This window comes from Cygnus atratus, chromosome 23, assembly GCF_013377495.2.
Source record: "Cygnus atratus isolate AKBS03 ecotype Queensland, Australia chromosome 23, CAtr_DNAZoo_HiC_assembly, whole genome shotgun sequence".
NCBI classification, from domain to species: Eukaryota; Metazoa; Chordata; class Aves; order Anseriformes; family Anatidae; genus Cygnus; species Cygnus atratus.
In genome coordinates, this window is record NC_066384.1 from 248,042 (window position 1) to 263,691 (window position 15,650).

The 15,650-nt window shown below is 50.2% G+C and overlaps 1 protein-coding gene across 1 annotated transcript in view; it reads left to right on the forward strand.

Moving 5' to 3' along the window:
- Nucleotides 1-15,650, forward strand: part of RUNX3 (RUNX family transcription factor 3) — a 36,446-nt gene that overhangs the window by 3,511 nt on the left and 17,285 nt on the right. The window contains exon 3 of the mRNA XM_035562291.1: nucleotides 2,944-3,048. Coding sequence (XP_035418184.1) covers nucleotides 2,944-3,048 — 105 coding nt within the window. The remainder of the gene's footprint in view (nucleotides 1-2,943; nucleotides 3,049-15,650) is intronic.

Sequence of the window (15,650 nt, forward strand, 5' to 3'; positions counted from 1 at the left end):
TAAATATGGTGTGTGTACATGTGCACTTGTAAGCACGCACAGCCTGTGTCCACCGACTAACAGCAAGTAAGCGTGCCTGAGCTGCAGGAGAATCGGAACTAGCGAGGCTCTTGTTTTGAAAACGGGAGCTGAAGTGGTTCAGAGCCGGCCACTTCTGCTCCTATCGTGTGGGTCACCCAGCACTGTGAGCCGCCCGGGGGCGGGGGGAAAAGCAGGTTCTTACCTCCCCCTCTCCAAAATTACCGTCCCCGTGTGCAGGACGAAGGGAGGGGAAAAGGGCCGCGTCCCCGGCCTCTCTCGAATAAAGATTTCTGCTCATATTTCACCATATAAAATGAAAGCCAAGGGCAAGGGGATGCTGCAGTGTGCGCTGCTCTCCCGGCCAGGGAACATCCCCACGGAGCATCTCCCAGAGCTGCGGGTGCTACCCGGACCCACGGAGGGAGCCGGGCTTCTTCCCGAGCTGCTGGCGAGCGGCTGCTGCCGCCCGGGCGCTGGGGCCGGGGAGCGGTGGGAAGGAGTAACCACAGCCCGGCTTCCCGAGAAGGCGGGAAATGAGTAAAAATGCTGCTGAGTAATAATTGTCATTTTCAACTCATGGGAGGATTTTTGAGAGCTGTTAGAGACGCAAAATGTCATGGCCGGCTCCGCTCTGCAGCCATCCTCCCTGGGGACGCTGTTCCCCGCGCAGAGGTGTTTGTATCTGCGGTGAGCAGGGAGTGAAACCGAAAGGCAAGGGAATTGTCGCTTGGAAAAGAAAAATAATTAAAATTTAAAAAAAAAAATCTCACCCAGTAGGAAGTAGCGGCGCTGAGCACGGAGCTGTGAGCTCTGCTCAGCCCCTGCTGGGTGCCCAGGGTGCTCCCCACGCCGGCCGTGCTGCCTGCTCCCACCGCGCTGCGCTCGCACGCGAACAAAAGGGCTCTCTCTCTCCCATTGCCTTTCTTCCCGTGAAATAGCTTCCTAAATAATTTCTTCTAATAATCCTCATCAGTGCACTCGGTTTCTGCAGACATTTTGCTAACAAATACTCTGCTTGTGTCGGTTGTTTTTATGTGAACGCAGTCAACGGGAGCCTCCGTGCTCCGGAGGCTGTGGCAGCGTGGCTCTTTGGTGCAGGTTGGCAGCGAGGCTGCTTCATTGGGGGTTACATTTTCATTTGAGAGGGTAAAAAAAAAAAAAAAATCCCTCTTGTGTAGAGAATGAGCTGAAGGGTTGTGCACCGTCTGGTCTAATTTTGAAAGCTGAAGTCGGCATGGATTGTTTTCTGGCTTTCACAAATCCTTCTTGCCGTCTGCTTTAAAGCCAGCCCTAACACCCCCCCCCCCCCCCCCCAACACTCCTGTAGAGAAACTTCCCACCTGAGATAACTGCTCAGTGTTCTCTGCAGGAGATCATTTCTTTTTCTATTTATTCTTTTTTCTTTTCCTGCCTAGCTGTATAAATACAATAAATTATTTTTGCTATAGGCACTCTCAGATCCACCCTTATAGACAGATGGTGGTTGGGATCTGGAAAACTCTAACCCAGGGAAGAGGGAGAGGAGGCTGTTTCTTGCTGCTCGGTGGAGGTGTTTGTGAGTGAAGCGAAGGCTGGAGGAGCTCGGGGGCGATTGGGCAGGCACTTCAGGGCGATTTCTGCTGGGTTTTCTGCCTCTCAAATACTGCCTGCCTTTGAAATCCCGCGGCGATTGCTCTTGGGGGATCGGCTGGCGCGGTTCCCTTGCACGCACACGCAGCCCCCCCTTTACCCGCGGAACTCCCAAACGCTGCGGGGATGCCCCGGGAGGGGGCGGGAGAGCCGAGGCCCTTTCAGGAGAAGCCGGCGCTGCCGAGCCCTGCGCCTGGCGATGGTGTCCCCGACCCGCCAGCAACGGGCAGAGGTCTGCGAGCGGGGGCCGGGCCGGGGGCGTGCTGCTGCTGCTTCCCTCTCTGCATGGGGAGAAAATGCCCTCTGCGATGCCAGAAGCATTTGGGGGTTGCAAATGGAAACGTGTTCCACCAGAAAACGTCACTGTTGTGCTCTTGCAAACTTTGGGTTTGGAGAGCTTTTCACCACCTACCTCCCTGCCCCCCACTTTTTTTTTTCCAATAATTAAAAAAGTGAAAAGCTTGGTGTGTCAAAAGCATCACTGAAAGCCCACCATGATGATGTATGAAATCTTTTTCTAGCAGCGTGTTCCTGGTCTCCATTTGGGGCTGGGGGGACAGGAACAAAGGGACAGTCCCCCCAGTCCATGGGGCCACGCGCGTGGTGGCCAGCTCTGGTGCACAAAGCTGGGCATATTTGGTGCAGGCTTTGCAGTTTCCAATTTCTGCTACAGCCTGGCATGAGCACATGTGGGCTGTGTGCCACAGGTGCCCCCATGGCCAAGAGCCCAGTGTAGCTCCCCTCCAAACCTACCTGTGTAGGTGCTTCTGCAGGGCCACAGCCACCAGTTTTACCCAGCAAATACCATCATCCATCACGTCTAAACTGATGTGATCTTGTCTGACTGTTCCTCTAGGAGTATTCCGTGGGTGCCAGGACCCAAATCTGGCCCTTGCAGAGAGGATCCAGTGTCCAGTGCTGCATATTGGGGCTGGATTCCCATGGGAAAAAGGGAAATGTCCAAACAGGGAAGCAACAGGAAGCTGCTGTGGGCAGAGGGGTCGATACTGGGAGAGGGGAGGGGAAGGGGGAAAAGTGACTTTTCTGTCCAGGAAGGTTCAGGCTCCTGCTCTGAACCAGGTCCAAGTCTGTCTTCACTGCAGCCAGTTGAACCCCAGCGGGAGATGGTCGAGCTTTGTCTTGACAATAACGTCTCATAAAATTAACTGATATGTGTGCCGGAGTTTGGTGTATGTAGATATTTGTGTCTGAGTTTTCTCCAGCAGGAGCAATTTACCCTCAAAGGAGCTGAACCTATGTGAATATCCTTTTTTCTCTCCCCCCCTCCCTTAGGAAAAAGCTTTACCCTGACGATCACAGTGTTCACCAACCCCACCCAAGTCGCTACCTATCACCGAGCCATTAAAGTGACTGTAGACGGACCCCGGGAGCCACGAAGTAAGTTATGTTTTATTTGGCTGCTGCTGAGCAGTGTGGGGGGCTGTCACAGGGGGCTGAACTTTCCCTGGCCATGTGGATGAAGGATGCCTCTGCAGCTGGGGCAGCTGCCTTTCACAGTGCACAGAGCAAAGACGACAGTGTGGTCAGGCAAACCCCAGGAGCGTGCCTGGATTGTCTTCGTTTTCTTTTTCTCCATGGAGCACCGCGTGTGTCCTGCCTGCTGCTTGTTCCCTCTTGTTGTGCTCCATGTCCCCTCAAGGTCTGTGCGGTTGTACAGCCCTGCTCCTCGTGGCACTTGGGATGCAGTAGAAATGACAAGGGCTCAACCCTGGGGGTGTGCAACGCATTTTGGGGTGGGGGGAGTTATGAAGCTGGAGATGCTGTGCCCTGCTTCAGAGGCTGAATTTCTGATTAATAACATGTTTGCAGGTTTCCCCTGCTCTGTGCTTCTATTTGCCTGTCTGTCCACGTGGGCCCAGGAGAACTCACAGGGCACCTTCCCCTTCTGTTTGTTGGCAGTTTCACTTTCAGGTTGTCAAAGCCTCTGTCTGGTAGTGGCCGCTGATGGAGGCTGCGTTGCTTTAGAAAACCAAGCAGATGATTCAACTACAGAACCATCTTTCTGTTGTGATCAAGAAGGGTCTTTTGGATATAGCAGGGCTGGCAGTGTCTCTGCAATGGCAGCTGCAGACTGGCTGCGTTTGGTTGATTTTTGGAGTTGGGGTGGTTTAAGTTCATCTTGGAGTACCTCTCCTATGATTAGAGGGGATTGGGGAAATGCTCCAATAATGTCAGCAGGAGGTGTTTCCCTCTTCCTTGAGTACTTGCTTGGTGGGACCCCTGTGAGGTGGGGTCCCAGGGCCTCATTTCCAGCCCTCTGTTGCTGTCCTTCTGCTCCAGCTCTGCCTTCCTGCATGCTCAGCACCACCCTGGGGACTATAAAGCAGAGTTTGTTCGCTTAGCATGTAAAGCCATCAGTGCCCAAATTTAAGGGAAACAGTTTGATCCTTCTAAATATGCTTTAGAAAATATTTTCTGTTGATGCTGTCGCTGGGCCATCAGCACCCCTTGATGTCAGGCCAGGTCAAGGCTGTTACCTCTGCAAGACAGTTTTATTTGCCTTGTTTTTTGTTGATTTTTTTGGTTCCATTTTTAATTTTTTCTTTTTTTTTTTTTATTTTTTAATGTTGGAGCTTGGGGCGTTAGAAGCTTTATATAAGCCTGTTGGGCTGCTGGTCTGGAGTGCTTGTTTGCAGAGCCGGTGCCTAGGCACTGCAATGCTGTGGGTTTTTTGGTGTTTTTTGTTTTAAAACCATAAGCATAAGGCATGTCCCTGTTACAGTGCTGTGGCAGTGGAGAGCAAACATGGGTCATGGTGGGCACTGCAAACACCTGGGAATGGGCAACCAAGGCTGAGAGGGGGAAAGCAGGCAGGGTTTGGGCAGGGAGTTGCACAACTGTTCCATGTCAGGAATAGAAACCAGGTCTCCTGACTCCTGGCTCAGCCCCTTGTCTGCTGCATCAGATCACCTTTCTAATAATAATCATCATCATCACCATCATAGGGAATATATAAATAATAATACAAGGCAAGATAGTTACTACTCCTAGCGTTTGGTTTGCTCTGACTTCACCAACATTCAGCACTTGCCAAAACCAAGCTGAGTCACACCCACTCCTCCTTTTGAATTTCAACATGTTGGTTGATCATTACTGATCTTTAATTTAAACTTTCCGATATGGAGGCACAGGATTTGTAGCTAGGCAGGGAGCTGTGGGTTTGAGCCATGGACACTTCTGGCCTTGGTGCCATGCCTTCATTTTGCACAGTTAGCTAAAACCTGAGGATGGAGCAGCTGGCCCTGACTCTTGCTTGGTTTGCCTGAGGGATGCTGTCCTGGCATGCAAGGTCAGCAGTTTGCTGCTTTTTTTCTGATTTGTGTACCTCATAATGTTTGTGCTGAAGATTTAGGCTCTTTAAAGAGCTCTGTGTAGTATTTATTTGTTGCTTATTCCGTTGTCTTGTATGGACCCTAAAGGTCAATCTTTTTCCTCATCCCAGTACTTCCCCCCCCTGACAAATCCTATAAATTGCTGATCTGAAGAGTTTAAACCTAAGCTGTAGTTCTTCTGCTTTTTGCAGATGGTCATAGGTTTGTTGGCTGTAAAGGTCATATTTGTAAGCCCTGGGTCAAACTGGGAATTCATTCATGTCTTGTGAAAATACAGTCTTACACTGTACAGGAAAAATTAAAAAAAATTCTCGCCTTTGTCATACTTTGTTGGTTTTCATTTTCTAATTAATCTGAAATTAAAAAAAAATAAAACTACATTTGTTCCTGCCTCTCCCTGCACTCCTGTCCCTGCAGAAATCCTGGCTGTAAAACGATGTTGGCCCACCTGGTCATGGAAACCAAAGGTGGTTTTCCTGGCTAACCTGCCACTGGGTGGCTCTCTGGGATAGCACCCCTGGGAGCGCCTGGCACCTGCTGACCTGGGAAGGGAGCTGGTAAGGCTCTGGTAACAACCATCTCTGGCCATGCACGATAGCTCGTGCTCCCCTCCCCTGCTTGGTTTTGGGAGGTGAGAACTGCCAGCAGGACTTGCAATTATTTTTATACATGCATGGATATTACATAGGTGCTTTTATAGATGTAAATATATATGTAAAAATATTTTTCCCCTTCTTGGCTGCCCTGTTGCAAATGAGAAGGATGTGGTGCGTGGTGGCTCCTCTTGTGCATGACTGGCGTTGGCTGGTGCTGGAGGCTGGACGCGGCTGGGGAGGGGCTGGTGTGATCATGCGGAAAAGTATCCTTCATACGGAAAGAATTGGCCATTTGTCTTGGTATCATGGGAAAGCCCTGGGCATCATCTTCTCAGATGCGGTGAAATTCCTCCAGCAAACGTTCTCGTGGGGTTTTTGGCCAGAAACGCGGCTCTGCTCCACGCCCCACCTCTGAGCTTCCCATTCATCTTCCACCCCTGTCCCATCACTTCATCTCAGCCCTTGAGCAAGTCTTTTAACTAAAGCTTTGCCCAGAAAACATCTGAGGAGTTTGAAATCAAGTTGAGTTGGGTGAGAAATTGCAGGGACCCGGGTTGCAGCTAGAGCCCATTGCGGGGCCAGTGGTTTAAAACCTGGATGGGGAGACTGGGAGAGCCAGACCGATGTGTTGAAGACACCCAGATGTGCTTGTTTGGAGGACCCATGGCAAAAACTGTGGGTTATAGCCCACAGCAAAGTGAAGAGTAGGGTTGCGCTGTGCACAGGGCTGGTAGCAGTGGTGGCTTTGGTCAAGCGCTCATGTTGGCTGTGGTTCATGAGCATCTCCTGCAAGCCATGATGCAGGCTTGCTCCCAAGTGCCCTGCTCACTCATTTGATTTTTTTTTTTGCTCTGCTTCATTGTGGGTTAGATCTGGAGAGATCAAGGACACTCTTTCAAGTTGACACCTTAGCTCTAAACAAATGGTGCATTGGGTGCCAAGTGTTGACATACTTTGTACAAACAGGAAGTAATAAAATATCTGAACTTCCTGTGGAATTTCCTTCTCCCCCCTCCCTTCTCTGCAGTTCTTTATTTAGCAAAAACCCGACTTAGTTGAGCTGCAATCCTTGTGCAGTCTCTCGCATCCATGCCTGCTTGCAAAATAATCCACAGAAGGCAGAACATGGAAAAAATGAATAGCTGGAAGCTATACAGTGATGTTTAGTCTGTGCCTGGATAAATGAGAGCATCTCCAGGGCCTCCCCCCTCACACCTACCTGTTGGGTGCCTTCCCCTTCCTTTCCTACAGCTCTTCCCTCTTGCCTTCTGTCACTTCTTATCAACCCTTTTCACTTGCTGTCCTCCTCCCAGCTCATCCCTTGCAGCAATAGCTGTTTTCTGTCCATCTGAGAACTCTTGTGCAAAGTCCTTCTTTTTTCCTTCAGTGTCTTTAACTTGCTCTGACTTTTCTTGCTGCTGTTCAGTCTTCCTTAACCTCTCTGTATAAAGCCCTTTAGCCCTTAACCCTTTGTTTCTTGTTTCCACCCCATCCTTGCTGTCCTGGCCGCTGTGAGGAGCAAAGGGCGCCACTGCAGATGTGATCACCCATCCATAACCCTTGTGGGGCAGCATGTATATACCCAGCTGTGTTTGCTGGGGGTGAAAACCACCCCCCTGGCCATGAGTGGGCGTTGAGCCCTGAGTGTGGGTGCTGTGGAGGTGGGAAGGGTGCAGGGTAGCTGTGCCAGGATGTCCAGAGCCCTCTCTGCTCATGTGGTGAGGGCCTGGACCGCTTGGAGTATAAGGTCTGTTCCTGAGGTTCAGTGCTGGGCAAGCTGTACACAGAGCTGGCTTTTTCCCCCGTCACTGCCCCCAACAAAAAAAGCATGTGGAAGAGGGAGCAGGCACGGGGCAGAGGCACCAGCACAGACCCGCTTGCTTTTACACTGTGGCTTTTACACTTCTGTCCTGAGTGGGTAATGGAAAGGAGGATGAGGGCAGGAGGGGCTGTACCTCGGTTTTCCATGCCCGAGGAGTGGGGTGGCAGCGGGGTTCCTGCCTTCCCCTCTCCCTGGCCAACCAACAGGCCATGGCTGCGAGCAGCAAAGCAAGTGCTCATGGATGGTGAGGGCCGCTGGGCTGCGAGTTGGTGTCTGTGGCTTGTTTTGGGTGCGTGTGTTGGAGACTTAGTGCTTTTGGTGATGTCCCTGCTTGGTGTGACCACAGTAAGCATGTCCCTGTGCTGTGTGGTGTCTGCTGGGCTTGGAGTGGGAGGGGACAGATGGATCAGTGCCAGGCTTACCACCACCTAGCAAAAGCATTCAGGCTCCCACTCCCCACCATGTTGGCCCTGCAGGGATTTCCTGGCTGGGCCTATCCTGCACAGGCACGAGGTGTCCCCTCCATGGCCACTTTTCCAAAAGGCTTCTTCCTCACATCCACTGGAAATGCGTGCTGGGAGCAGAGCCCCTGCAGTGGGTGTAGCGTGTGGCTGTGGTTCTGCTGTGCCCTGAGCACCCGTTCCCCCCTTGCGCAGCACGTAGCTGGCGGGTGGAAAGGCTTCTCACCTCCCACGTTTCTGAGTTGTTTCCAAGAACCGCTGGGTTCTGCTTTGATATTTTTAAGAGCCTCGGCTGGGTGAGGGTTTCCCTCTCCGCCTGTCCCCTGTGTGTGATGTCAGTCCAAGCTGTAGCACGGCCATGCATTCTCAGCAGGGAACTCAAGAGTGTGGGGTCTGCAGAGGGTAGGAACCCTCTTTCCTGCAGACAGGAACGCTGTTCCTGTGCAAGGTGTTAATGGTAGCTCTGTCCCTGGGTCAGTGGGTGCAAGGCTGCACTCAAGCACCCTATGCATGAGGAGCTCTTAGCTGCAAGCACAGGGGGAGAGAGGAGAAAGACTGGCTGGTAATGCCAGGTGCCCCAAGATCCTCTATAAAAGCATTTCTTCCAGCAGTGCCTGCACTGCCCAGGTGGCAGCTGAGGAGGAGAAAGGGTTGTATCAGCACTTACTTGAGATGACGCATACCTTGCTGTGGCTTCTCTATCCACCTTGAAGCTGCCCTGATAAAAACCAGCGCCCTGAACCACCCCATCCTGCGCTGGACCTGCCAGCCTGGACACACCTCGGCTCCGCTGCCCACACCCCAATCTCACCGCCTCCATCTCGGTTCTCATCCCACGCCCAGCGCCTCTCTGGCCCCGGCACCTCAAACATCGGCGCCTCCACAAACCACCTTGGAAAAGCTTCTTTCTTGCTTTTATTTATTTTTAAATTGCATCTGAATTGATTTTCTTGAATTCTGAGGGTTCTGGGTTTTTTATTCTATTCTCAGTGGATGCTCCAGATTGAAGCAGAGAGAAAAAGGGTGCACAGGGCTGCACTAGTGAGGAAAGTGGTTATCCCCCCCCCAGAACTCCCCGTCCTCATGGTTGCCAACGAGTCTGAGATTTACAGCTAGAAACAGCAAAACATGAAAACCTGTTTTATGCAGGGAAGGGAAAAGAAGTGCAATATTCCACCCCGTTAGTCAGAATAAGCTCTGTAGAGACCCCAGTATGATGGTAATGAATAGAAATCACCAGGTATCTGCTATAAGATGGTGCTGTCCTAATTTGAGCCTCCCTTCCTGCCAAATTTGACCTGCAGGCTTAGGACAGGGGGCTGTGAGGCTGAGCACCTAGGGTTTTGCATTTGCTGTGGGCTGTGTTGGGAGGTTTCAGTACTTCAGCTTCTGTGGTTGTGGGGTAGAGTTGGTCTGTGTGTCCCTGCAGCAAGCAGTCTCTGTTCAGCACCAGGTTCGACCCCAAAACCAACTCCACTCCCTGAGCACCTCTGTAGCCCCAGGCACGGTGAGGATTTATTTATTTGAAGACAAAGGCAGTTTGCCCAGACCTGAGGCTGTGCTGGGTGAGGCTGAAGAGCTGAGTCAGCCCCTCCGTGCTCTCTGGCGTCTGGGGCTGATGCGAGGGCTGTTGGTGGCGGGGTCTTCCTCGGGGTCCCCAGCGGTGCAACTTGCCAGGCTTGTGTTGGCTTTTGCTGGGATATGGCCATCCTGTGAAAAACTGATTCCTTTACCTGCATCATGGTTTCATGCCTTAATGACTTCAATGCCATAAAAAATACAAAACTGTGTTTAATATATTGTGGTGTTGGTTATTTACTTGCTGACTTCTGGTTTATAATATATCTGGCCAGATTTCTGACTCCATAGTAATTGTAGCAAAGAGCACCTCTTTAGGACTTCCTTCACTTGCACCATTTGGGGGCAAAAAAAGAGAAAGATGAAGCAGAAACATTCCAGTTACCTCTAAGAAATTTGGCTGTATGGGGGTTGTACTATGAAGTTAAATGGTCCGTGCATTCACTCATCACATCCTGACCCTGTTGTAAAGCGTGCTTCAGAGAAGGAAATCGCTGGCAGCATCGGAGAGGAAGAACTGCTGCCGGCAAACGGGGTGATGCCGGGTGCCTGCCCATGGGGATGCAGCTCTGCTGCCTGCCTGCCAGTCCAGCGGTGGTTTTGGAAGGCTGATTTCAGGATGTTTTGTCGCGTGGACCTGCACTGCAGAGGGATTTGCATAAATCCACACCACGCTTCCTCCGCAAGGGAAAAAGTGTCAGTTGTCTCATGGTTTCGAAGCAAAATGAGATGCAAGAGGGACCCGCAAGAGCTCTGCAGGGCAGTGCTGCGGGGAGGCTCAGGGAGATGTCGCAGCCCCTGGCTCTGTGAACCTGAGTGGCGGAATAAAACCTGTGGCGTTCCCATTGCAGTGACGCGGGGTGTCAGGATCTGCTGCGTAGCAGACATGGTGTGAGTTAGCAAGGGATAGCTAAAACCAGCTGGGGAGTAGAAGGGAGAGGAATGCAGCCAAGCAGGGTTGGGGGCCAAAAAGGGGCAAGGACAAAGTGATCCTGTATTGCAATCTTACTGCTGGCAGTCTTGGGACCCTGTGGTCTGCAGCTTGCCCAGGGCCATGGCAGTGATGCCCTACGTTTGCTGCGCCTTTTGTCCTCAGAGATGTGATTTTGTCTGGAAAGCCCTTGGAGAAGAGGTAATAAATTATTACAGGGTCTATTGCTTTCTGCTCAAATTCATACCAGGACTTGGGCTGCGTTGTGCCAGGATTATATGGTTTCAGATCTTTATCTTGGCAGAAAGGGTTTCTCAGGGGGGATGCATGAAACTTGCCTTTGAGATATTTCTGTAATTAAAACCATGATTGTTGCTTAAGTGCTCCCGTGGGGTGATAGTTTGGGGTATTATTAGGGTCTTTTTTTTTTTCCCCTGCTTGTCTTAAGCTAGATATAAATAAACAAATGTTTCCCAGTCTGTCCGGGAACTATTAAAAAAAAAAAAAGGAAAAAAAAAGACCATAAATAAATCAAACCAACAAGATCACTTAAATAAATGACCTCACCACTTCCTGGACAGTCACTTGTTGATTGTAAAATTGCTATCATTTTTTTGTAATTTAAAGTGCAGTGCTTAAACTAGGGTGATTTCCCACTTCTTGAGACCTGTCCCCTTCCCTGGAGAGGAAAAGGAGGAAATCCTGAGTGACAGTTTCTTGCTTCCGTTATTAACTGTTTGCTCTGGATGCACTGCAGTTTGTGAGATGAGCCCTCACAGAAGCCCAGCAGCTGCTCCCTGCACTGGCCCCTGGCACAGGGGTGGTGCTGCCCCCGCCCTGGGCATGCTGGGCAGTCACTGGAGAGCTCTCTGGCCTCTGTTCCTGTTCTGCCACACAGATCCTGCCCCACTGGAGGCTCCTACCTGGAGGAGCAGAAGGGGCTTAGAACAGGGCATGAGACCTTCAGAGTGTCATGAAACAAAGCATGCATGTTAAATCCTCAGGAAAATGCGGCGTATCCTAATGTTTTAGTTCTATTGCTGTTTTCTTTACTGTCCCTTAAAGCTGTCATCATGGGGCACTTGCATGGAGGGCGCCTACTGCACGGAGACTGGCCTGCTCCATCCCACCCTTCCATGTCCTGTTTGCTCACTGAATGGAGAAAAATGAAAAGCCAATGCTTGGCTGGGACAAGGGGCTGGGATGATGGCAGGGCCTTGGTGCCATCACTGCATACCCCGACCAGCGATGCACCTCCCATTCCTGCCCCATCCACCAGGTCCCTTTAATTCACCCTGGTGCACCATTCACCAGGGGCCAGGCAGGAGGTCAGGGCTGGGGCCAGGGCTGAATCCACACAGCTCAGGTGTGAGACTCCGAGTTCATGCAGGAGTCTTTGCAAATCAGTACTTGCTGTGAAGCAGGGTTTCTCTGTTTGTATTCCCATTGCTAATGTGTTTTGATCTCAGCGGGTGAATTTGAACCCTTTGGTATCTGCTGAGACCGTCCAGGGCACTGTTTTCTTGCAGAGGCAGTTTGGGACTGCTGTTGATACATGCATCGCAAGCAATTATGTTAAACTACCTCCTCCTCTAATTTCTTATAGGTACTGCTATCCAGTTAACCCCTTCTGGGCAGAGACAAGGTGTAGGGGGAGTGAGGGTTCGGCTCCGGGTGGGCAAAAATCACTCGGGAAGAAAAGCAGACGGGCTCTGGGTTTTGGCAGGCCAGGCTGTGCAAGCCTCTGGCCCCACTCGCCCCTCGGCTGGGTACGGAGCTGTCCCGGGGCTCCCCGGCTGCTAGGGGCTCACGGAACCTTCCTCAGCAAGAACAAAGTTTGCTCGGCTGCGCCCAAAGCAGTGGGTTCACGTTGCCTGGTCCTTTGGTGCTATAGCTTGAGGCTGTAATCCCAGCCTTGAAAGAAGTATTAATAGAGCAACCAAAATTATATTGGCTCCAGTAAATTCACTCCTCTAATTATTTTATTTGGTGCATATGGTAAATTCCACCTCTGCTTTTATATCACCCAGTGTATAACAACTTCAAAATCATTTCACTTAAAAATGACCAATATTTTCTAAGCAAAGCAGTATTGGGAGTCAGAACAGGGAAATTATTTTTGCTTGCATTGTACAAAGAATCTTTGTTGAAATTGGTTGCAACACCTCCTGCTTTTGAATGCTTTGGAAAACCCCAGGGCATGATTCTCAGCTGAGTAGGAGAAACACACCTGATCCTGGTCTGGCTTTGGAAAAAAAAAAAATCAGAATTGCAGACAAGACATTGATATTGTATTTGGAAGAGATTAAACTGGAGCAAGAGTATCCTCTGGTGAATGGGGCACATCTGGAGAACGAAGTATCATTGAAGGCTACTTCCAGAAGGATGTCAGTGGTGCTTTGGTCTTGTGCGCAGGGGCAAGTTGTGCCAGGTGCTGTACAAATAAATAGCAAAAGAAATTTCTGCGGAATCCAATGGGTGAACCAAGCAGAGCTATGAAAAGGGATGAGATAGGACAGCATGCACGTGCCAGGACCCCCACCCCCCCCCCCCCCCCCAAAAAAAAAAAAAGAGTATTTGTGACAAGGATGTTGGCAAGCTTTGCTCCTTCACAAGGGGTGTCCCAGAAATTTGTCCTGTATCTTATTTTACCTGTTTGTAAAGTGAATCTAATAACCTGGTGGGTAGTGGGTGACGTGGGAGCACGACGTGTGTGTGGAAGCTGTTGTTGGTGAGAATTTGTTGAACTGCAGCTAGGACTGCGTCTTGCAGGTTTATTGATGCATTGCAGCCCCACTCCCCTTGGGCAAGATTTGCAAACTCACGAGGACAGTGCAAAGGGTCGCAGACTGAAAGAGAGAAAAAAGTCAATGCTAAAAGGCAAGTTTTGTTTCAGGGAAGACAACAGCTAAAGGACCAGAACTATCAAACAAAACCACAAGATCACATCAGATACCAAGGCAGGACACATCTCGTTTCTCCCTCCCGAAAGAGCTTATCAGTGCAACCAATCACTTTAATGATGTGGTGGAGGGAGGAAGAAGATTTGACTCAGAATGAGATGAAATTTAGTTCCTAAGACCCTGCTCTTCTGCTGCCAGAGACCAGTCACCTGTTCTGCAATCAGCCAGAGATAAATCATATCCTGCAGCGGAAGGTGCTTAGACATGATTTTGCATTATTTTATCTTACTCTTTCCAGTGAATCTATGTACTGTAGTAGGAGAGGGGAGGGAGGAGCAGCAAAGCAGCAAGCAGAGAGTGGCCCTGGTGCCTCCAAGCCGTTGCACCAAGGATGTTGGCAGTGGGAAGGTGCCCAGCAGCCGAGAGCTGCGCCTCCTTGCTGGGGCTGCTGTTGCTCTCCCAGCTGCACGCCTCCCAAAAGCACATGCGGAGCAGACAGCTCAGCAGCATGGAGAGGTGAGCCTGTGCGTGATCCCACTGCTTTGGCTCTGGAGAAGCAGTGTTGTGTGGAGGACTAGGGGTGCCATGCCGGCAGCATTGCCCTGGGGCTCTCACAGCATTGCATTGTGAGTGCTGGTAAAGCTCGGCAGGAGCTGTAATTATCTGACATACCAGCTGGTCTCTGGAGACGGAGCTCAGGGCTCAGTCCTGGGACTGGGGGATATTAATATTCTAATGCCAGGGCTTCACTCCAGCTCTGTCCTAGGGTAAAGGGGAAATCCAATGCTCAGCACCCTCAACCTTGGGGAAGTTTGGATCTGATCTGGGTTGTGCTGTGTTACTGAGAGCACAGGACTGTCTGGCAAAAGCTCCTATATCCAGTTGTCTGCTGAATGGCCCCACAACATCAGGTGCATCTCATGTTTGTTAGCTGTAACAGAGCATACTCCTTGCACAGGTTTGAACCCAGCAGATGGTCCTCCCTGTCCAGGGCAGAGTATCCTAACCCGGGTTGCCCAAAGGAATTTGATGTGCTTGCCCTAATGGAACAGGTTATTAGATGGGAAAAACCAGCTATACTGGTACCACGCAGGCCCCATTTCAAGTTGTTAGATAGCAGGCATTAACTCACTGCCTGTTGGAAATTGGCATAAATCCACTGATCTACCTAGTGACAGCTAATATATATATGCACTTGAAAATCTGATCTCAGACTAGACTGAGGCAATACCAGCTGGATGTACCTGAGATTTGTCTGCTTCCTCCCAAGTGCCCAGCCTTGAAATCTTTGAATCAAGGTTTTTGGCTAATTCCATGAGAACTGGATCACAGCCCATAATTGAATTTTGCCTTCCTGGAAATGGGAAGAAATGCAGCAAAGCCAGTGAGGCTGGTAGGTTTTGCACCCTCTTATGAAAGCTGCTGTATTTCCTACAGATGTGCTCTGATCTGCTAGTTTGTGACATGTGTGAAATTTTCAGATCTTCAGTCAAAACCTTTAAAAACCTCCTAATTGGCTCTGCAGTCTCAGAGCCAGATTTTCAGGGGTATTTAAGGATGGAAAAATACAGGAAAGCACTTGCGGGGTTTTTCAGCAAGGCACAAGCAGGCTAAATGCTTAAACCTAATGAATTTTACCCAGTTTGTTGTTGAGACTCCCACCAACTTTACTTGCGCTTTGAGTACTTTAAATGTCCTTCAAATCTAGAAAGACTCAGTCTTCCTGCTGAAACCCTGGGGGTGGGGAGCCCATGTTCTTCAGGGTCTGTACTGAAGCTGCAACGAAATCTGGATGTGAAGTTCCTTTCAAATTGAATGTGGGCCACAGCTCTTGCATTGCAGGAGCTGTTGGAACTGCTACCCGAGATTTCTGTTTAAATATCTGAGTTAATGCCCTGCTTTGTTTTCCTTCCAGAGGGATGAGTTTTTGGGTCTGCTGGTGTAATAAAAGGCTAGAAGTACAATAGGATTTATCAGAAGCTGCCTGCTTGCACAGCCTCCCACCACAGGGTGGACAGGGAGAGAGGCAGAGGCAAGCAAAGTCAAGGGACTAACCCACAAGTGAGAGGAGATTAAGGGCTTGCAAACCAGCTAATCAATACCAGCCTGCATATAATGAACATCTCTCCCACTGCTGTAGCTTCAGACAGTAAAAACCTACTGTAAATGCAACATATCTCTGTGCTTCCTGCCAGCTGGCCGGGAGCCAGCGTATTTCCTTCAAAAAGAGGGATATTTATTTTCATCCTTTTAGAGGCAGCCAAGTCATCTCAGACCACCACCAGCTAAAAAAGCTTTATAAATTAGCAGCCTTTTTAAAATTCTCTCCCCCACCCCCTTAAATATTATTTTCCTT